The 22593-nt window shown below is 33.6% G+C and overlaps 3 protein-coding genes across 3 annotated transcripts; 2 read left to right on the top strand and 1 right to left on the bottom strand.

Moving 5' to 3' along the window:
• Window positions 1–1568: 1568 nt before the first annotated feature.
• On the top strand, window positions 1569–5698 carry LOC101257392 (molybdate-anion transporter). The gene is made up of 8 exons (NM_001322316.1): window positions 1569–1812; window positions 2898–3042; window positions 3122–3290; window positions 3516–3786; window positions 4127–4392; window positions 4490–4705; window positions 4832–4934; window positions 5296–5698. Exons 1-8 carry the CDS (start codon window positions 1662–1664, stop codon window positions 5355–5357), a joined length of 1383 nt encoding a protein of 460 aa, NP_001309245.1. The 5' UTR covers window positions 1569–1661; the 3' UTR covers window positions 5358–5698.
• Window positions 5699–7824: 2126 nt separating this feature from the next.
• On the top strand, window positions 7825–8759 carry LOC101257094 (early nodulin-like protein). Its single transcript, NM_001322318.1, has 2 exons — window positions 7825–8084; window positions 8203–8759. Exons 1-2 carry the CDS (start codon window positions 7883–7885, stop codon window positions 8601–8603), a joined length of 603 nt encoding a protein of 200 aa, NP_001309247.1. The 5' UTR covers window positions 7825–7882; the 3' UTR covers window positions 8604–8759.
• An 861-nt stretch (window positions 8760–9620) lies between these two features.
• LOC101256793 (N6-adenosine-methyltransferase MT-A70-like) lies at window positions 9621–17776 on the bottom strand. The gene is made up of 7 exons (XM_004245125.4): window positions 16434–17776; window positions 15859–15957; window positions 15239–15322; window positions 14798–15153; window positions 11203–11419; window positions 10851–10930; window positions 9621–10262 (listed from the first exon to the last, which is right to left on the bottom strand). Exons 1-7 carry the CDS (start codon window positions 17532–17534, stop codon window positions 9980–9982), a joined length of 2220 nt encoding a protein of 739 aa, XP_004245173.1. The 5' UTR covers window positions 17535–17776; the 3' UTR covers window positions 9621–9979.
• Window positions 17777–22593: the final 4817 nt, after the last annotated feature.

Genomic DNA, 22593 nt, shown 5'->3' with positions numbered 1-22593 from the left:
AAAAAAGTTAAATAAAGTATTGTTTTTTGTAATAGTATGTGGTAGTTCTTATATGAGATCTGCTCTATGACATTATACAACTATCTATTTTGAGAGGTTATTTTATTTAGTGCACTTTGATTGTATGTCTCATGTAAATTAGTCAAGTAATTCTTAGAAACTAAGGAACATAAATCATATTTAAAAAAATATAATATATAAATATATCTTTTAACTTGACTTCGTTTGACATCTATGACATTCAACTTAGGGCGTGCACAAGTAAGCACTTAAAATTTTATAAAGTTGAAGAAGTAGATACACACGTCCTGTGAGAGATAACTGACATAGGAGCGACATAAAATGTCGCATATTACATGATTATACTGTCATGTAGGACGTCAAGTAGACAAGTATCAACTTGTTCAATTTTATATAAGATTATGTCTCTACTTGTAAACATCTAAAATTGAAGGACATAGATGTTAGATGAAATCAAATTAAATGACATATTTATGTATTATGTCTTTAGAAAAATTATATTTATATTCTAAATATTTTTTGCACAAACTTTAACGACTTCAACTATAAATTTTTTAAATAAAATAAAAAATATTTTTTCATGACCAAACCACACTTAAAAATGAAATGATTAAAAGCCCTTAAAATTTGAATTTTTGGTATAAAAAATCTCATTAAAATTATACATTCAAAAATAAGAAAGATTTTTTTTAAAAAAAAATGTATCAATTTGAATGTATAGTCTAATAATAAATCAATAAATGGGGTCCATGTAACTTTGCAATGATTTTTTTTCTCCTCCAAATGTATTGATACATGTGTAGCCATTAGAATCCACTATTATTGACTTAGTGGTGGATTCATTGAGAATTATATAATTTTTTGTTGGTTTTTATGGAAATTTGAATATTTTATTACAGAAGGTACAATTAAACTAATTTTGAAATTATTTTTGATTGACAAAAATATGCTTGATCGTCCTCCTCTTCATGCTTCTATATAATAATAATAATAATATACACAATTGCATGTAAATTTTTAACGAACCACAATATTTTTTGCTATGTAAATACTATATATACAATTGCTAATAAATAAGAGTGGATCTAATTTTGTTTGAAATATGAATAAGCAAGCAATCATGTTACCGGAGTGCTGCTTGCTTATTTACATTTCTTAATTATATAGTAAACTAGTCTTTCCTTTTCTTTTTTTACGATTACTTTTCTATTCTTTTTTATTTTTCATCACATGGCCTTTTATTCTCATTTGATTTATGGTACCTTCATTTTTACTTCATGGATAGTACCTTAATTATTTCATTCATGGTACTTTTCAATTAATTTAATTCTTTTCTCATTTCAAAGTCAATTTGTTTATCATATCATGTCAACTTTGTATTTAAGAAAATAAAAGCATTACATATTTGGCTATATATGTAATCTTGAAAAAAGTGGCTACCTGTGCAATACATCAAAGTTTGGGCGGCCCATAACCCGTCCGAAGTTTAGCCCGAAATCCGAATCTATAGGTAAGTGAGTAGTCATTTTCTGTTTTTATTTTTTCTTAGCTCTTTTTCTCTCTGAATAATTCTTCCTTGTTCATCCGTCAATAATCCAGATCCATTTCTCTTTGATCTGAGAAAAAAATAGTATAATAAAATGGAAGCTTTTTACTTTCTGGTGTTTGGAGCATTGTCAGCTGTAGTAGCTGCATTGGAGTTTAGCAAAACAAGCAAAGATCGGATTACTACCACACCCGCTTTCAATTCTTTCAAGAACAATTACATCCTTGTCTATTCACTCATGATGGGTATTTCTTTTTCTTTTTTTTAACCTTTCAAATCATAATGCATTAATCAGTTGTAAAAATTCCGCGCTTGATTTGATAATTTTCATTAAAGATTGCATTTTTTTGTTCTGATCCAACAATCCAATGTGATAATGTAGCTTGTTTTCCTGATTCTTGATTGGGATATGTTTATTGGGCTGAATTCAGAATGATGTTAGTGGTTTCAGAGAACATGTAATCTTGAATTGAAGTAGCAGTAGTTGGGGAAGAAGAAATGGATTGACATAGATGACAAAATAAGGTAAAAGCTTTAAGCTAGAGATCATAAAAGTAATTTTGCTTGGTTTTTCCGATGGCTAATTCAAGCTACCCTTTAGACATCTGATGGCACTAGTCTAGTAAATGATAGTAAAGTGAGAGTGCTTAGTGGAGGGAAATAAAGGGGCAGAAGCAACATGGACGAGGGAGAGAGTTAGTTTGGGCGGAGTGGGAGGTGGAAACGGATAATTAAGTGGATGAGAGGCATGAGTTGATGGTGTCAGTTGGGATGGAAGGATGGATTTCTTCTGTTTCTCTTTTTCTGAGAATGGCATTATGAAGAAAAAGATAATATAAATTATGCAAGTGAGAAATAGATGGAAAAAAGAGGAACTAATATGAATTTACTAAATGTGCCAATGCCAGCAAATTAAAGGTTTTCTTCTTATTTTTTGCGAAGATTTCATTGATAGTTGGGCTATAGAACGACTAAAGTTGGAGAATTGCATAGATCAAAGATAAAATTCTCGATTTATCGTCTGTAGTCTTGTGTTTGTTCTACTCTCTTTTGTCTCATGTCTCTTTGATAACATATGACAAGATTTTGTCATGTATGCTAGTTGTGTTTGGTAGTATAAGCAGTCTCTGTGTTAAGATTATACATTTAAGTGCGAAAATTCCACCGAATGGAGATGTACGTCTGAGTTATGTGTTCACTTAATTGCTTATCTTTATAGTAACTATTGTGCACATTACGCTGTACCGCAGATCATCCATCACTCTGATTTTTTTCATTTTACTGTCAAATTGGTTTTCAACTGATATCTGATATCATTTTCTCGCAATAGCTGGTGATTGGTTGCAGGGTCCTTATGTCTACTACCTATACACAACATATGGATATGGGAAGGGTGATATTGGCCATCTTTTTATTGCTGGCTTTGGATCTTCCATGCTGTTCGGGACAATTGTAGGATCCTTGGCAGACAAACAGTATGCCTGCTATATCTTAATGTTGATTGGTCTTCTTTTTATTTTGGATATGTTACAGTCACACTCAAACTTTTTTTAGGGGTCGAAAGCGGGCTTGTGTCACATACTGCATCACTTATATTTTGAGCTGTATTACCAAACATTCTCCTCAGTACAAAATCTTGATGGTGGGCCGTATATTAGGAGGAATTGCCACTTCTCTCCTATTCTCATCCTTTGAGTCTTGGCTTGTTGCAGAGCATAATAAGGTGCTTAAATTATTCTATTATGACTTCAAAGGTTCAAATTGCCTTGGTGTTCTATTGAGATCCTACGATATCGACAAATTCTTCTATTAATTATTACAGTACTATTTTGATGTTAGGGAGTTTTTAATAATAAAAAGCTTTATTTTCATTCTTGAGAAATAAATCAGCAATATGTTCTTCCTTAACTTTATTTTCTTCCTTGATTTTTTGTATCCTATCTTGCAGAGGGCCTTTGATCAACAATGGCTATCACTAACATTCTCAAAAGCAATATTTCTTGGCAATGGTCTTGTGGCTATTTTGGCTGGGCTTTTTGGAAATGTTCTTGTGGACACACTAAATCTGGGTCCCGTTTCTCCTTTTGATGCTGCTTCATGTTTCCTTGCTATTGGTATGGCCATTATACTGTCGTCTTGGACTGAGAATTATGGTGATACTTCAGAAAACAAAGACTTAATTACCCAATTCAAGGGTGCTGCTGTGGCAATTGCTTCTGGTAATTTTCGAAGCTTTACTCTTTGCTCCCTTCTTCTAACCTGTTCATCTATGCAGAGAAGTAGATCATGTTGTGTTCTAGTAAAAGAAAAAAAGAGATTATAATACAAAACGGAGAGACTTTTATGATTCCTCATGTGCATGTCCTTAGTACTGCAAAATTTCAATACAATGCAGCTTTTCAAAATTATCCGACCCATCTGCAGTTGGTTACAATCTTATTCAACTTTTCTGTGTTGTTTGAAGGTTTTCTAATAAACATATTACAAATTGAATAACTTTATTTTGCTTTGTAATGTATTTGTGAGGCTTCTCTAACAGTTCTTCTCATATGTAATCAGATGAGAAAATTGCATTGTTGGGTGCTATACAGTCACTATTTGAGGGTTCAATGTATACTTTTGTGTTTCTATGGACTCCTGCTCTGAGCCCTAATTCAGAGGAGATTCCTCATGGCTTCATCTTTGCGACTTTCATGTTATCTTCCATGTTGGGCAGCTCCCTTGCATCTCGATTACTAGCTCGCTCATCTCTCAAAGTCGAAAGCTATATGCAGATTGTTTTTGCAGTATCTGCTGTCTGTCTCTTTATCCCTGTCTTGACAAGTGTAAGGAAGATAGGGCTGATTTTATCAAATGTGTAACTGTGCAGGTGTTGTAATTCTATTGTTTCTCACTAAATCCACTTATTTTTACCTTAAACAGTTCTTGGTGACACCTTCTACTGAAAAAGGTGGAGGCATTACTTTCTCTGGCTGCATTCAGCTTCTTGGCTTTTGTGCATTTGAGGCTTGTGTCGGAATATTTTGGCCTTCTATAATGAAAATGAGGTCCCAATACATTCCTGAAGAGGCTAGAAGCACAATCATGAACTTTTTCCGCATTCCTCTCAATATCTTCGTGTGCGTTGTGTTGTACAATGTGAGTTATCTTTCCCAATTGTTACACCAACCAAAATAAAATTGGAGTATCAAATTTCACCAATGAACTGTGGGATCCAAGGAATTGTTCTTTTAATGTTTACTAATCAAATTTTCTCTTATTCAGGTCGACTCATTTCCAATTACTGTTATGTTCGGCATGTGCTCAATTTTCCTCTTTCTGGCATCAGTCTTGCAGAAACGCCTCTCTGCTGTTGTTGAAAAGTCAAGTAAGAATTGTTTCCCATTAATTTTTCAAGTTCTTACTCTGAGTTTGAGAGAAATGTTAGCCCAATGAATGATTCATCAGTGGAGATACGAGATCATGTGACAAATAGTTAACTCTGTTATGTTAATATAGTTTTGGAGCCCAATATTTTCTTCCGTGGAAAAGTCTCTTGCAGAACTGCAAGGTAAGGCTTTGTACAATAGAGCATTGTGGTCCTGCCTTTCCTTGGACCACCCGAGCATAGCAGGAGCTTAATGCACCATGCTGCCCCTTTAATATTTTCTTCAGTACAAGGCTCAACTGTGTCTTAGATTCATTCAGCTCACTGATATATGATTTTTCCTTGGTTGATGCATTTGCAGGACCTCAAGATTGGGCAACACACAAGGAGAGAGAAATGGAAACTGCACCTCTAAATGCCTGAGTTGATGAAGTTTCTGGGACGCGTTAATTCAGCGAGACCATGCAGCAGAAAACAACTATCAGTTTTCTATTCAAAGTATCAATAGGTAAATAGAGTGCTATTTATGAACTACAACACAACACACCTGTGGTTATTTCTCATCAGAAGGATATGAAGAAGTTACCTTCATTACAGCATGAAAATAGGGGTGGGTATCCTTCTATCAATATGTGAAAGCTGATGCAGAGTTGCAGCTACACTGCATATTTGCCAGTTTTTGGAATTTATTTTAATTCATTTATTAGTTTCTCTCTCATATGTTGAGGACAACGTTTTTGCAGTCATGTTATATTTACTATGAATAATACTCTTTTTTTTTTTTTAATCTTGGTATAGAAATACTCCTGGCTAAAATTTTAAGCAAGATAGCTATTTCATTTACAATAAGAACATACATAGTTCGTCTAATCCCTCCCACAAGAATAAACTATATCGGAGGGGAGCGGAAAATCACTTGACTGGGGTCATTTGGTGTGAGGTGTAAATAAATAATCTCGAGAGTGTCTTGTTTGGTTGTCATGTTTGGATAACTTATCCCACCTTTTATACCATAGTCATGGGATAAGTTATCTCATATATATGGTGGGATAAGTTATCCCTGGATAACTTGTTTCCAACCAAACGACCCCCGATAAAAGGTTGGCCACTTGTCCACCCTAGTCAAGTGAAAAAAATACAGTAGAATCTAGTGATGCACATTACTTTTGTGCATTCTGGCAGCAAGGAAAGAAAGAGGAGCGACAGGGTCTAGTTTAGATTTGACGGTTTGCAGCATGTAAGTAGGAAAAAAAAAACAATTTCGGCCTTCGCAACATATAGGTTAATTCATTTGGATCGGTTAGTTTCTGTCTTTAAGTTCGATGGGTGGATAATCAGATGGCTAGCTGACGTAGAAAGACACAGAAAATCAGATGGCCTTTTAGATCTCATTTGTTATTCCAAATGTGTTAGTAATCATTTATAATGGGTGATAAGCATGAGAGGATCTTGTGTTTAAGATTAATTGGCCGAGAAGGTTTGCAAAGTATGTGCTATGGTGAAGCGAAAGATCGTGATGAAGCAACTAACAGTAACATTAACCAAAGGTTTAGGTGAGTTTGTCGATTGAACGAGTCCACAATATAGGTCCCTAAAGGCAGACCAAACTTTGCAACTTAACAAAAAACAATCAATGTGCTTTATTTTAAGATCAAATATATGTTGACTTTCACCAATGTTTAATTAGAAGTGGCTCTTTGGGATCCCCAACATCCTATGCTTTTTCTTTTGGTTCTTGTGTTGACTGAGATAAGTTTAATCTTAACTAAGAAAATGAAATGAAATGAAATAAAATAAATAATTGCAAAGGGCACATGGTGACATGTTTTGTATAAAATAAACTAAACTAAAATGATATGTGCATACTGAAAAACCATATGGTGGTGTAGTCCTTTCTAATCCCATGTTAAGCTGCATCCAGTGCTTCTTTGTCCAACTGTCCATGTGACATTGTTGTTTATAACAACAATTGACCCTACACAAACACAACCTCAAACTTTCATTTGTTCTTTTCCTTCACATCCCCTTTTGACGGTGAACACCTTGATATGCAATTACATGTTATTATACAATTATATATACATTTATTGGTCCAATAAATCAATAATAGTATTATGTTCGTTTGAATAATTTTTTTACGTCGAGCATGGATATTTTTTTGTAAGATTCAAAATTATGGGTTTTTTTATTTATAAATATTCGAGTCAAATTTTATATTTAAAAAAGAAATTAAAATCACAATTTGGAATTTAAAATTTTACTTTGTCGAAGAATTTGAAGTCGAAATTTTACATAAAACTGATTTGAATCAGACTTTCTGTTATCCTTAGCCCTTTTTCCATAACATTCTCGGTTGCCTCCGGTTCAATAGATCGGTTTCCCTCTAGTCAGTGCCTAGTCAAGCTATGGAACTAGGTGTACACTGTCACGTCAAGACAGAAGTGAGATACCAACTTTCACAAGAGGAAAATATCACTTCATTATGCAGAGGAGCAGTGTTCATTCAGCTAGCAATTCCATACGAGTAAAAAATCGTAGCTTAAAATTGACATGAACCTTCGGTTAAATAATCTAATGAAAAAACATTGTTCACATTCCTGATTGCAATAAAAACTTTTTCCTTGTAATATACTAACTTCCGCATCTTCTCTTTCGTATTTATCTTTAGTAAAAGAAAAATAAGAGCAATCTATTAAATGATTGTTATAAAGAGCGATCGATGGAATGAGTATTATTTAGAAGTGGACCCTAATCCTATGTTCCAATGCCTATCAAGTAAGAGTATTATATTATGGAAAGGATAAAGGGCATTCTAGTAAATATACTCTTTGTGTTCCACTGTGTGAACCAAATCAGTATTATTAGCTACCATTTCTCTCTTCTAATATTTAGTGACTCAATTTTGACAAAAAAGAAGAAAAAAGAAAAGGCTAAAGAGAGGAGAAGCTATGGCTACTCTTAGAAATCCAAGAAAATACCAATCTTTGATCATTCTTTTTCAGTTCTTTCTGTTAATACAAATCCAATTAGTGTTCTGTTATCAATACAAAGTTGGAGATTTAAATGCTTGGAATATACCCTCTTCTGCAAATAAAGATGTCTATCTCAAATGGTCCAAGAATCACATCTTCAAGCTTGGAGATTCAATCTGTAAATCTACATTTCTTGCTCAGATCTTCAAGATTTTACCATTTTTTGATACCCTTTGTAAAAATATTCAACCCCATCAATCTACTTTATTGAATTAATTTGTTGTTCTTTTTTGCAGTGTTTTTGTACCCACCAAGTGAAGATTCAGTAATACAGGTAACAAAACAGAATTACAACAGTTGCAACCTTAAAAATCCAATCTTGTACATGAACAATGGGAATTCTCTGTTTAACATTACAAGACCTGGAGAGTTTTACTTCACAAGTGGAGCAGAAGGGCATTGTGAGAAGTTGCAGAAACTTCATATTTCAATTGGAGGAGGAAATGGAACAAGTTATGATGAAGCAGATTCACCTGCTTTTGCTCCATCACCTTCTTACACTAATGTTTTTGGTTCAATTCCTGTCCAATCTTCTAATTCAACCTCTGCTTCGTCTTCTGGGAAAGTTGAAATCTCTGTTTTTGCTGCTGTTGGATTGCTCTTTCTTACTCTGTTTATAGGAAGCACTATTCTTTAGAAAACGGGACAGGGCATTTTGGATTTTGGGTTTTGGAGATTCCACTCATATTTTTTTGTGTATTGAGGCGTTATTTATTTTTACTTTTCATGTTGTTAAATTTGTGAAAGAGTTCATTCATTATGATTATATAAGTTTCTTGATGGAGCTTCCCAATTTGCCTTTGAGCAAAATTACTGAATTTCTTGTATAATATTTTAGTAGCCATAGTGTCATCATAAAGGTTTAAAAAAGGTAAAGATATATTGTTAGGATTTAAACTTCAAACCTCAAAACAAATTTTAAACCTAAGTAACGATCTAATCTTGTGTTGGGTGGATTCAAAATCCCTATGTAAATGTAAAAAGTAGGGGGGGGAAATTACCTTGAGTAATTTTTTTTTACCGAAGAAGTTCAGATAAATAACCTGATAAAGGAGTTATTGTTCAATCAACATTCCACCAAATCAAAGTACAGTTCGGAAGATTGAGCAACAGCTCATAATTAAGGTAACATTTAATTCTCACTTTATCTTTTATTTTATTTTTTCCTTTATTCTCAACGAGTAACCCCCACAGAAACTAAAATAGAATAAAGTAAAACACTCAATTTTAAAAATTACTAATATATATCAATTTAAAACAAAGGGGAGGTATAGCACCAAAGGGGAAAAAAGGCCCACAATTTGAGGATTTCAAGACTTTCCTCTTTTGAATATTTTGAGAGAAAAGAAAAAGATAGCATTGGTTTAATAGTATAACTCAAATAGACAAGTAAACATTTGAGCCCACTATTAATATTATATGTAACATATGCATGCTAGCTGGAGCCAGCATTTCACCGACAACACTTGTGCTATTCCTCGTGAAAAAGGGCAGTTGATTTAATTATCTTCAATTAAAAAAATAATTCCCACACAGTCCACTTCCGACTAAAATTGAATCGCACCCGCAAAACCCATTCATGGGTGGTACTCCCAGTATCTTCATTAAACAGTGTGTGTTCTGATAAAAAACTAAGATACCAACACTAAATGCATGTTACTAAATAAAATTTTACTGACTCGTGTATGTTGAGCTATGATGGTAGATTACATTGCAACCAAAAACTTGGGTCATCCGTTCACTAAGTGGACTAAGAGATATATGTGTGCTTACAAGTTACATGTAAAACACCCACTACCTGTACTTCGAGGAAACAACAAAGAAAGGTAGCAGTACGTTTTATCAACTATTATACTTGAGGGGACTACTGTAAGGCTGCTTTTTGATGGTTAACAGTGACTTGTCCGGCCGCCTGAGAATCTTGATGGAAGTAGTACTCCACATCCACCTGCAAAATCTTGTGGACAGGTGGAAACAGTACAGGGATAAATAACTAGTTCTATGACAAAGTTCTTAGCTAGTCATCTCCACATCACGGTTTACTGGTTTTCCTTCAGTTGCATAGGCTGCTGCATCTGGAGGTGTAGCCTCAGTGACCTGTGTCCCTGCAGCCTTTAATTCACCCCCAGCAAATGTATTCCTTATTTGATTAGAACTTGAATCTACTTCCATTGCAGATGGCCTTGGAGGTGATGCAGGTTGCACCTCCACATCTGGATATGCAGCCTTGAACCGCGCCCTAAGCCCTTCATCAACTAATCGTACCCCTTGTAGTTGGTTTCCAAGTGACATCCACCTGATACATATATGGATCGTTACACTGACAATTTATCTTAACTGAAGGGAAATCAAGAATATGAAGACATTAATTTTTTTCTCTAGGAGTGGTGTCTAATTATGTCTTACTCTTCACTAATAAAAAGATCTTGAGGATTTTTCTGTTTTTAAAACAACGAAAAAACATTAAAAAAATCAGGGAGAGGAGGATTAATTAGTATTCCACTAAATATGGACATATTGTTAAGCTTTAATTATTGAATTGAAAAAAGAACAGAGTATCTTGAAATTGTACTAGTAATTTTTGACTCACTTAAGAGTAGGATCATAATAGTATGTTCTAAGATATCATAAGGAACAAGTTGTTAAACCAAGAACATAAATTATTAGAAGTTCAAAGCCCATAACAATTCCCTCTATATGTGATCGCAGAGGTGCAACATTCTTAAAAATCATGTCTATTAGACTCATGCTTGGAGATCTACAAGTAGATCAAGAATGTAGTCTATTTTTTCAGAGCTCACATTTTCACTCCTTTTGTAATTAACGCATCTTCTTGATGCCTTTGATGATTTCATCGGAAAGAAAATAGATCAAGAATGCATACCCGCCATGAACATTGTGCATCCGAGCAAATAACTCCAGCTTTCTTGTCCTTGGACTAATTCTTTCGAGCAAGGGGTACATCTGATATGTCAAAACAGAAGCATAGTTCATGTATATAACCCAACAGCACAGGTCAAAGTATCAACCAAAATAAGAATAGATGCTAAAGTACTAACATAGAATCACAACAATTGAACTTAACCCAACACTAAAATGATATTACAGACATTTTTAAAAAATAAGGTTATTGCATGAGCACCAACAAATGTGTATTGCTTAGAAGCTTTCAGTTTCTAGATCTTGTTTCTTTTCATTCGTTTCCCAAAAGAAGAAAATAATCAAGTTTTTCTCACCTCATCTGGCTTACGACTTGTTTCCCGAACCTCTGCTACTATGACATCAGTATCAATATTCCTGTTCACCTCTGGATTTCCCTTTATTCCAACAAGGCAATGTTCCTTGCTGTGATTGAGCCAATGGCCTGTCCGTCCAGTTCTGATGATTCGCTGAAGTTGATTGGTCTTAACCCAAATAATCTCCTCAACACGCTTGTAACCCCAAAGCTCTAGACTGCAAGAACCATATCAATATCACGGAACTTAGCACTCATAACCTCTTCTATTACTGAACATGAATTATATAATTTTGAAAACACAACACCAACTAGAACAAGCCAAATGTTTAACTTCGCCACCAATCAGTACAAGTCAAGTCTGCCCCAAGGTTAACGACACAAGCTTCTAATGTTTTTTTCTTCCTACAGACTTCTATAATGTTTGTTTCAATAATTGTAAAAAAATTCAGCCCTGCCTATTCTGCGGATAACAATTAATAAATCATAGTTCAGGCTCTCTTTGTGTAATATATTTTCTGGATGAGGTAAAAGTATCATTATAGATATATAGCAAACACTAAGCCCATCACCTAACTGAAACAACTCTGCAAAGATGGTAAACATCACAAGATTGCCATAATGCACCAAAGTAAGGAACAAACAGTTAGACAGAGCCAAAGAGCAAGATGTTTTCAAATTCTAGAAGCTTAATATTCCAACAACACATATTATATCAATTATTATCATCTGTGCGCAAATGAAAGAACCAAGATTGAGCAAGACCAAAGTGAAGTATACATTTAAGGGGTTGTTTGGTTTAGAGATGGGTTATGCAGCAATTAGTAAATGCAGAGATAAGTAAAGTAGGGATTATTTCTTGTTGAATGTTTGGCTTGATATATTATTATTTTCTTTTTGGATAAATCAAGTAATCTCTAACTTGTTCCAAACTGTTAAACTATTGAGTGCATGACCATATATTTTTAAAAGCTTAAGAAGAGAGGAGACACTTGTATTATTTAGGTTTGCAACACACTTCCTCGCATAATTAAGCTGATAATTAACATGATCAAAAAGTCTTTTGGGAGGATACGTAGTTACGAGGTATTCCTCACACTGAGAAGTTATTGCTAGGAGGAGATTCCAATTGTCACATTGGGGTATTGCATGTGTATTAAGTTTGAGGAGGCTAAAGGGGCGATTCACAATACGAGAGGGGGAACAGCAACCAAGCCAAATGAGATTAGTGTAGAATTATGGAAGATCTTAGGCAAAGCGGGTTTGGAGTGGCTAACTGGGTTTTTTAAAAAAAAATTCACGATGACTACAAAGCGCGAAGAATGGAGGTGTAGCATAATGATCCCCTTATACAAGAACAAGGGAGAAACCTGAAATTGCAACTACCCAGTAAGGAAGTTTGGGCAAGAGTGATCACGACGAGGATGAGAAACAATTCGGATTCATGTCGGGGCAATCAACAACACAAGTGATTCACCGTTTGAGGAGGTCGTTCAAGCAATATAGGGACAGAAAAAGAGACCTACATATAGTGTTCATCAACCTAGAAAAGGCATGCAACAAACTCCCGAGTGGTTGATAGGCTGGCTTTGATGTATGGGCTAGAGGGTTGACTAGTTAAGAACTAGCAAATCCAAAATATAAAAGTAGCAAAAATGAGAAAGTTTAGATGGATGTGTGAGCACACTAGAAGAGACGAGATTATAAATGAAGATATATGGGGCAGGGTGGGAGTAACCATCATGGCCGACAAAATGCGAGAAGCGAGACTAATATGGTTCGGCTTCAGCATGTAAAGAGGGAGGAGCATAGATGTTATGGAGAGATGTTAGAGGTTGGCCGTAATAGGTTTTGAGGAGAGATCAAGGGAGACCGAGGAAAAATTGGAGAGAGAGTGATTGACAAGAGATGACACATCTTCAGCTCACTGAGGACATGACCCTACATAGTAGAGCATGCAGGTCGAGGATTAGAATAGATGATTAGTAGATAGTAAAGCATCTTCACTCTTCACAGTGGTAGAGTAGGGTTCTAGGTTGGAGCATTTATCAATTTCCTTACCAATATTACTACTTTATGCTAGCATTATCTTATGCTTCCACACTGTTACTACTGTTGTTTCTTTTATTAGTGTCATCCTTAATTATTTGTACTGTTAGTACTTTTTTACTTCAAGTCGTTTGTCATAGCTTTTACTATTGCATATTTTTTTAAACCATTTTTCCTGAAAACAAATATCTTGAGCCGAGAGTCTACCCGCAAAGATAGGGATAAGGTACTCATACACTCACCCCCTCCCCACCTCCCAGACCCCACTTATGGAAAAAACTACTGGGAATGTTGTTGTTGAGAGTGTACCTACACATTTATGGACCCCCTTTTGTATTTTTTTATACTAGATATGAGATACTATCCACCCTCTTGTACGTGTAAATTGATTTTGACGTTCACTGTAGACTAATGTTGAATTATGTGTGAGAACAGGTTTGCCAAAGATGGGTTGTGATATCATGTTAACTAATTGAAATGCATGAACATCTCATCTAAAGTTTAAGTTGGTTAAGAACCTTAAGGACCAAGGTTCAAATCCCCGACAAATACTACTCCCTCCGTCCCATTTTATGTGAGGTAGTTTGACTCGGCACGGAGTTTAAGAAAGGAAGGAAGACTTTTAAAACTTGTGGTCCAAATGAATGATAGAAATTTGTGTGGCCGTGAATCATTTCATTAAGGGTAAAATAGACATTTCATAAATAAATTGTTACTTAATATAGAAATGTGGGGAGTAGGTTATTTCTTCTTATTTGCCTAAACTTTGGTGAGCAAAGTTAGTCAGCACCTGTGCTAAAGCGATATGGCAGCACCAAAGTTAGTCAGCACATGTGCTAAAGCGATATGGCAGGCACCTGGTGGAATATTCTAGGTGCATGCAAACTAGCACAAGAATCACCTTTGTAAAAAGAAAAAGGCTCCAAGTTAGTGTAGAGAAACACTTCAACAACCAATAACAACATACCCACTGTAGTCTCACAAGGTAAGGTCCGGAGAGGATAGAGTGTATGCACACATTAAACCTACTACCCCACAGAGGTAGAGAGGTTGTTTTTGAAAGACCCCCAACTTAGGTAACACGTACCAAAGAACGTGCGGAAAAAAAAAGATGCAGAAGAAAAACATATAACACGTACTAGAGGAAGCATCACGAGGCAATGTAGAGAAACCTACAATTTATTTATCTTATTTGCAACACAAACAATTGAAAGAAATATAAAAAATGGCTTTTAGAATGTGCTCCATTTCTATAGGATCCCCATTAGTTACATTATTTCAACTACCAAAGGGGTACAAATTATGCTATCAAATGATAGTCAAGCCACTCACCGATAATAATGGCACTTTACAAGAATGAACTAAAGCACAAACTATCAAAGAGTCTTTTATGTTCTGCAGGACATACTTCAGAATTTATAGATCTAGATCAGATTGTATGAGTCTATTCTTTGTTATAATCTAGCAAATAAGATGTTTTATAAACTGACACTGAGAGAAGAACTCTTTATTTAAAAGAAAAAAAACAGTGGGAGAAGAGCTCTAACCATTCCCGTCCAAGCTCCATTGCGCGTCCGGTGACCCAAAGAAATATAAGACCATCAGTTTGCAGTGCCGGGACATTTAAAGTGCGCATTTCATCATCAGCCATTGTCCCATAAGGCAATTCCATATGAATATCCCATGGTGGATCAGCCATTATAACTCCAAACTGCCCTAAAATATCCATTCTAAATGACCGTATGTCACAATTAATCCATTGTGGTTCACCAAGCTCTACTTCTGAACAGTAATGAGCACGCTGAGGTTTCAAAGGCTTGGGAGGGGCCAAGGTAGATGCTCCCATCATCAGGGGTGATACATCTGGCGTCGAGTCAAGCTCATAATGTACATACTTGCATGTCTGCGAATTAAATGAGTGTAAGTACTATGTATTTCCAGAAGATATAACCAAATCCTTATGTAAACATTTTAGATAGGGAAATCACCTTCATGTGACGGCAAGTATCAAGAAAAGAGCAATCACCCAAGTTGACATCAGTATGCACAGCAATTATTCGCCGAAAATGAACCTAAAAATGCATCATAATAAAGTTACCATATCCCTCCGAATATAAAGGTAATGATTAACTAGTGCTTTAAAAGTGAAAAAAAAACACAAAAATATGTCAAGATCCATAGGGTTTGAAGTGAAAAGCAAGAAAATAAGTGCACAGTTCACAGAAACCTAAAATCATACATATATGAATTTAGTATAATGATAATCAAAATTCAATAAAATAACTGATTTTGACATCCGATATGCAACAATGTTGATTTAATCCAACTCCTCAAAGTTGAGAATCAAAGAATAAACTATTTCTTGTTGGGTCACTTTATGCAGACTGTTTGAAGCAGACACATAACAGAAACACATAGATTGGCCCATGAAGCAACGACCCCTCGCTTTGCATCATTTTAATCGACAAAGCAATACCTTTCAATAACATTGTGATTAACACCATCTACAATCTTCATTATTGGTTCGGAGTACTATCTATGTTCAAAACAAATGGTAACAACTTAAAAGCTTCGAGTGTCATAAGTACCAGAAATCACTTGGTCTAACCTTATCACAAGCAATGTAGGAACCAGCTTGGCGTCGACAATCTTCCTTTGTTAAAGCTGAACAATATTCCTTCACCTGGGAACCACCTTTGCTTTTGAACTAAAATACAATTTAAATAAAAAGGTGGTATCAATTACCATGAAAAAATACACTACAAAAGCTTTAGCAAAGAAACAAGAGACGAGAAAACATGTGAAGCATAATAACAAACAAAATTCAAACAACGACGATAGAGGATTATATACAACTAAAAATGCAAAAAAGACAATGTTAGAGCAAAGAAGAAATTAACTTGGCACACCGCAATGGAAGTAGAAATATAAAATAGTTGTGACTTAGCAAATTTCACTTATTTCCGTAATTGCATTGTAGCAAAGATGCGTCTTTACCTCCACACAAGGTAGGTAAGGTCTGACTACATCCTACCCTCCCCAAACCCCTATGGTTATGTTGTTGCATTGTACCAAAAAAAATACAAAATGTAATCAGTTCATTATATCTGCGAGGAGAAATTATCAAACAGAAAGTTTTTGAATGGGGAACAGAAAATTGTGATGGGTGGGATTGTCCAATACCTTTGCAGCGACGGCAGATTCCTTTGCAGTCGGACGATGAATAAGGTCCAATAACTCCTCTCCGGTTTTCGATTTCTGCATTTCCTTAAAACTTTTCTTGTTCAACATTTTCTCTAAATCCTTCAGCTCATCTTCTTCTGACCTAGGTTTTAAAGCAATAGAATTCCCTCCTCCTCCTATTTGCCCATTTGGTCCCATTGGTGGTCTATGCATAGGAGGTGGAACACCAACACCTCTCGGCATCCCCATCATACCCACCATTCCTCTATGCCCTCCTCTTGGACCGCCCATATTCCCGGGAAACATAGCTGTCATCCCCTGCATATGTGGATGCTCCCACATTTCACTCATTCCCCTTCCCATTCCAAAAGCACCTCCATTATCAATCCCTCTTTTCATTATTTCCTGATTATTCCGGTTTCCTCCACCAACACTTCCCTCAGTCTGCTTACTTTCCGGCAATTCTTTCAATAGCCTAGTTCTATCAATATTCAACACCATAATCCTAGATTTCCCGCTAACCACAAAATTCTCCAATTCTACACAACCATTATCCTCCGCCATCGATTTCAATGCCATTTCCACTGCCACTATCGCCCCCGACTCGCCTCCGAGCTCCCTAATCGCTGCCTTTTCAGCAGCCGTATGCGACTGATCATTCTCTAACTTCCTTAACAAAGTAGACGAATCAATAGCAGTAAACGGCACTCTCTCTAACAAACAAACTGCAACCATCGCCCTTACAACCGACAAAGGTCCCCCACATTCATCAATTACCATTTTCTCCTTCTCACTACCACTTCTAGAAAGTTCTGAAACACGTTTACCAGAACAGGAATTGATCTTTGGGACGAGTAAATTAGGGTTATGGTTGGGGGCATTAGGGAGTGGGCTGGGTAAAGGGGTGAAGGGTTTTCCATTGAAGGCTGAAATGGTCTTAAGAGAGAGGTCGAGTGAAGAGACTATATCAGGAACTATGTTTTGCAGTGAGGCGATGAGTTCCAATTGAGCGTTGTGTAGGGTCTGTATACGGGTTTCGTGCTGTTGCCGTAGCTCCTCCACGGCGGCAATTTCATCTGTGCCGTCAGCATGAGTTTCCATCGTTGGTGTTTCTTGAATCTTAGCTGCAGATCGAGAGGTTTATCAGTGGAGGAAGGGTTTTTGTGCGAGGGTTTTTATGTTGAAGGAAAGAGAGGGATATAATATTGCTCTACATACACCTCATCCAATTTCCTTATTACCCCAGTTCAAAATCGAATCGAAATTAATAATTGAATTACAAAAAAGTTACTATTAATTTATAGATAATGAATTGTTAGTTTAGTGATTTCAATAATATTTTTGATTTTTTTGTTGTCAAATTATTGATTCTTATTGATTTGAAATGTTTTCTTAATGGGTCAACCGATTATCGAATATGATTCACAATTTATTGACCAACAAATGCTTGAAAATAATTATTTTTTACATTTTAAAAATCGTGAATGTGTTGTTTCTAATCCTTTTGAAGTAGAATTATTTTATTTTAAGATGATCAACATAACATTTTTCAGTTGATTGGGAGAAAATAATTGATCAGGCTTATACTTTTAGGGATCGTATGGTGTAGGAATAACAATAAGTAGTGATGAGATGAGAAAATAGAAATGGAATAAAAATTTTATATCTTGTTTGGTTGTCATGTTCGGAATAACTTATCTCACTATTTATATCATAGTAATTGGATAAGTTATCACATATACATGGTGGGATAAGTTATTTTAGGATAGCTAATCTCAGGATAACTTTTCTTGAGATAACTTGTTTCTAACCAAACAATTCCTAACTTCGCAAACATGTACAAACATATGACACAAAAGGTTTAGTCTTTTCGATATGAGAATGAAAAAGTTAGTGAAAAATATGCCTCAATTTCTTTCTAAAGCTCAAGTTTGTGAAACCTACTAGGAAAAGCAAACAAAATTGTCATTTGAAGTAAATCAAGAATGGAGAGCTAATCAGAAACTTCAGATCATTCGTACGGATGTTTGTGGCCAAATGAAAACAAATTCATTAAGTGATAACACATACTTTCTCCTCTTTATTGATGACTACACTAGAATGTGTTCGGTTTATTTCATCAGATTAAAGAGTAAAGTATTTGATATACTTAAACAATTCAAAGCTTAGTTAAAAAAATCAATTTAATCTTAGTATTAAGCCTTTAAGGTCTGATAAAGGACCTAACTCATCCAAAGTTAGGAGTTATGGTTGTTTGGAGTTGACCAAAAACTTAACTTTAACACGAATAACAAATTTTCAACTTTTTATACCCTTTCCAAAAATGACTATTTTTAGTTCTAACTCTTTCTAGTTCTTTCAATTAGAGAGGTGTTACACAAAAGCAGAAACTGAGTATATAATTGTTGCATCTGTCGTGAATCAAGTTATACGGCTAAGGAAATGGTGATGGACTTGGGTCATGAACAAAGCTACCAAGATCATGTGTGACAACAGTTCAACAATTTCAATCTAAAATAATTCAGTGTTTCATGGTCGAACTAAGCATATCAAGATCAAGTTTTTATTAGAGAAGTCTGACAATCTAATGAAGTGTTGCTTGTTTTCGGTGTTCATTCGAGAACCAGATATCTGGCATTTTCACTAAGTCACTGTCAAAAGAAAAGTTTGAGGATCTGAGGCAAAGAATTGGTGTTTGTCACAAAAATATCAGGAGAAATGTAAAATAATTGACATTTTTTCCAACTTATTATTTTTATTATTTTTTACTTATTTTAATTTACTACTTTCTCATTTCTAGCAAAAGACTTGTCAAAGTTAGTTGTTTAAATTTTTGAAGTTAGTGAAACATTTTCTTATTCAGTTTCAATCCACTTTGTAAGTGACTGTTAGTTATTTCTTTCTTGTATAAATTCAAATGTTCTTCATATTAATGATATGCTGAAATTTTAATGAGTTCTTTATGCTTTAATACTTCAATTCAATATTAAAGAGTGGACGTTCTAACATACACATGGTTTAATCATCATATATTATTATAAGAGGGAATAAAAAAAGTTAAAAGTTGAATTACAATTTTATCCTTACTATAAATTAAAATGTTATAATAGCATTTAATTATTTAGTTTAAATGTTAAATTGTATCATTTTAATAAAAATGTAGATGACTTTTGCATTTCCTTAAATTAATTCTTAATTAAAATATAAACAAATAATTAAATGTTTGGAATGTGAAAAGATATATTTTAATTGTACATGTATATCCTAGAATAATTACTGCATATGAAAAGAGTGACCCCCTATTTATTCGATTAATGCCACTGATTTTATTTATTTAATTTATTATTACTAAGATATTAAAAGTGTGTTATTATATATGAAAAAAATTAGTAATAAATTAATGAGATGACTTGTAATTGCCTCATTTATTACTAATTACTATGATTTATGTTTTTTTTATCTTTTTAATTATTCACTCAAACTAGACTAAATTTCAAGTTCAAAGCAATAATTATTAGTGGTAATGTTAATTCTCTTATTAAGTCTAATTATGATTTGTATTTTTCATCTTTCCATCTATCTATATAATTAAAGACTATTATTTAAAACTAAAAGATATAGAATTTAAACAAACATTTTTACTACTATTTAAGAACTAGGTGATAACCATTAAAAAACGAAAGAAATTGTCACTCAACTGATAATCAAAAAACTATTCCATCTATGATAGGCAAAAAGCCATGAAAAAATAGAATACATAAGGTGGGGAGAAGAACTTGAAGACTTCTTTTTAGGCATGCCTAAGTCCTCATATCTCTTTCGATACATATTCTCCATCTTGAAGATTATTGTTGTTACTAATTTCTTTTGCATTTCTAATAAACTCATTGTGGTGTTGTAATCTTTTAGCTATTATTATGAGCTTTTGAAAATAGATGTATGTATGAAGTTCAGTGTTTAAATTATATATCTGTCAGTTTTATATTTTAAATGTAATTGCTTTTAATCTTGTATAATTTTGATAGTACTGTCTTTTAATTTTAGAACCTTACTTAAATAATGTAAATATTTCTCTCTATCGTTTCTCATTAAAATAAAATAGGCAATCTTATCAATAAGTGTTCATGTATTTTTAATATCCACTTATGGCTATAAAAAGGTTATCACTGATATTTAGATCATAAAAAAGACTTATACAACGTTAAAGAAGACTATATTATATTAATTAATTTCACATACTTTTTGCTTGATGCCAAATGTGGAATCCCTTCTTATTTATTTTTGTTGATACATGAAATATAATTGATAAAATTAATATTGTTGATTTAAACATTTTCTATTTGATAACACAATTTTAAATTATATAACAATAGTAAAAATTAAACGTTCAATGCACGTTGTCGAAACTAATTTTATTATAAGTTAGATGCAATGTTTGTAATGGAGGACGTGTGTAAATGACCTCTACTTTGTCCAGTAACATATAGCATGGTTTGGTATGAAGGAAAACATCTTTCGAAAAATATTTTTCAATTTTCTCATGTTTGGTTGGGTTAAATATTTTCCAAATCAATTTATTTTCTTCAAATTTAAGAAAAATAACTTTCCTTCAAAACTTAAGAATTTTTTTTTCAAAAACTTTAAACCAACTTCAAATTACAATGTTTTTCTGTCCCTACCCTCAAACCAACCTCACCCCACCCCCCTCCAAAAAAATAAAATAATTAAAGCTTGTTTTAAAAAAATGTTATTAACTTGAATTTTTCACCCTCCCCCCCCCCCAAAAAAAAATATTAAAATAGCCCCCTAGTCCCCCACCCCCTTCAAAAAATAATAACTTAGGTTTGTTTTTAAAAAATATTTTCTACTTCAAATTTTTATTTTTTCACCCCTACCTTCGACCCTCCCCCATCCAGCCCCCTCACCCCCAAAAAAATTTAAGTTTGTTTTTAAAAAATATTTTCAACTTCAAAATTTTATTTTTTCACCCCAATCCTTGAACGCCTCCCCCCCCCCTTCCAGCCCCCACCCCGCTCCAACCAGCCCCTGCCTCCTCCCTCCCCCTCTCTCCCCAACCCCCCAAAAAAATTAAGTTTCTTTTTAAAAAATATTTTCAACTTCAAATTTTTATGTTTTTACCCTACCATCGACCTCCACCAAAAAAAAAATTAAGTTTGTTTTTTTAAAAAAAATTCATACTCAAAAATTATTTTCTACTCTAGTAAAAATAAAAGATATTTCTCAAAAATATTTTTTATTCATAAATTATACACTAAAAATCTTTTTCAAAATATATTTTCTACTCACCAACCAAACATGAGAAAATAAGTAAAAAATATACTTATTTTCTAAAAAATATTTTCTAGGAAAACATTTTCCTTCCTACCAAACACACCCATAGATATACCGATAAGGGAGTATATGACCGAGTTGGTTCGGATTTCCAAATATCAAATCAAATAATTTGTATAAAATTTTTAAATTTATACACCAAACCAAACTAATAATATTTGGATTGGTTCGGATTTTTCAAATATCAAACCAAACCATCTCATTGTGTTTTTAAATTTATAAATAAAAGTAAATAATAATCCTCAAATTTTTTCTAGATTTTTGGATTTTTTCGGTAAAATTTGCATACGAATATATTATTGACTTGTGCTTTAAATATTTCGTTAGTCCAACCAAAAGAAAATCATCTAAGGTATTTCTTATAAAAATAACACAAAATATGAGATGTGTATTGATGAAACAAAAATATTCAATTAAAAATAATAATGAAATCATCATATAAAATAAATATTGTAAAGCAATAATGAAAATGATCATAATTTAAAAGTACGAAATCGTGCTAAAATAAGTTTAATAAGCATTAGTTACATTACTAAATAAGAAAGATTAAAATTAGATTATGTATTTTAATTATCTAAACTAATGTAAAACTAAAGAACATATATTCAATATTATTGTCATTCTCGGTGTTTTATTGATTTTCTTTTTTGCATTAGTATTAATTTTATTTTGATTTAATTTTTTTTATAATCATCAATATCTATGAACTATAATCTTTATTGGACAATTCCAAATTCTAAGTTTTAAACTCGAAATAATATATTAAATGATAATACTATGAAATAGTATAAGAAATATTTTAAAATTA

This window comes from Solanum lycopersicum, chromosome 8 (genome assembly GCF_036512215.1).
Source record: "Solanum lycopersicum chromosome 8, SLM_r2.1".
Classification (NCBI taxonomy): Eukaryota; Viridiplantae; Streptophyta; class Magnoliopsida; order Solanales; family Solanaceae; genus Solanum; species Solanum lycopersicum.
Note: the sequence above shows the minus strand (reverse complement) of the source record. Positions and strands in the feature narration are given on the sequence as shown.

Coding starts and splice junctions, on each gene's coding strand:
- LOC101257392 (NM_001322316.1), top strand. CDS start 1,662: ATGGAAGCTTTTTACTTTCTGGTGTTTGGAGCATTGTCAGCTGTAGTA. Junction 1,813..2,897: donor TGTCTATTCACTCATGATGG/GTATTTCTTTTT, acceptor TTCTCGCAATAG/CTGGTGATTGGTTGCAGGGT. Junction 4,935..5,295: donor TGCTGTTGTTGAAAAGTCAA/GTAAGAATTGTT, acceptor ATGCATTTGCAG/GACCTCAAGATTGGGCAACA.
- LOC101257094 (NM_001322318.1), top strand. CDS start 7,883: ATGGCTACTCTTAGAAATCCAAGAAAATACCAATCTTTGATCATTCTT. Junction 8,085..8,202: donor CAAGCTTGGAGATTCAATCT/GTAAATCTACAT, acceptor TCTTTTTTGCAG/TGTTTTTGTACCCACCAAGT.
- LOC101256793 (XM_004245125.4), bottom strand. CDS start 17,534: ATGGAAACTCATGCTGACGGCACAGATGAAATTGCCGCCGTGGAGGAG. Junction 11,420..14,797: donor ATGGAGCTTGGACGGGAATG/GTTAGAGCTCTT, acceptor TGGTTCTTGCAG/TCTAGAGCTTTGGGGTTACA. Junction 10,263..10,850: donor ATGCACAATGTTCATGGCGG/GTATGCATTCTT, acceptor TATATGTATCAG/GTGGATGTCACTTGGAAACC.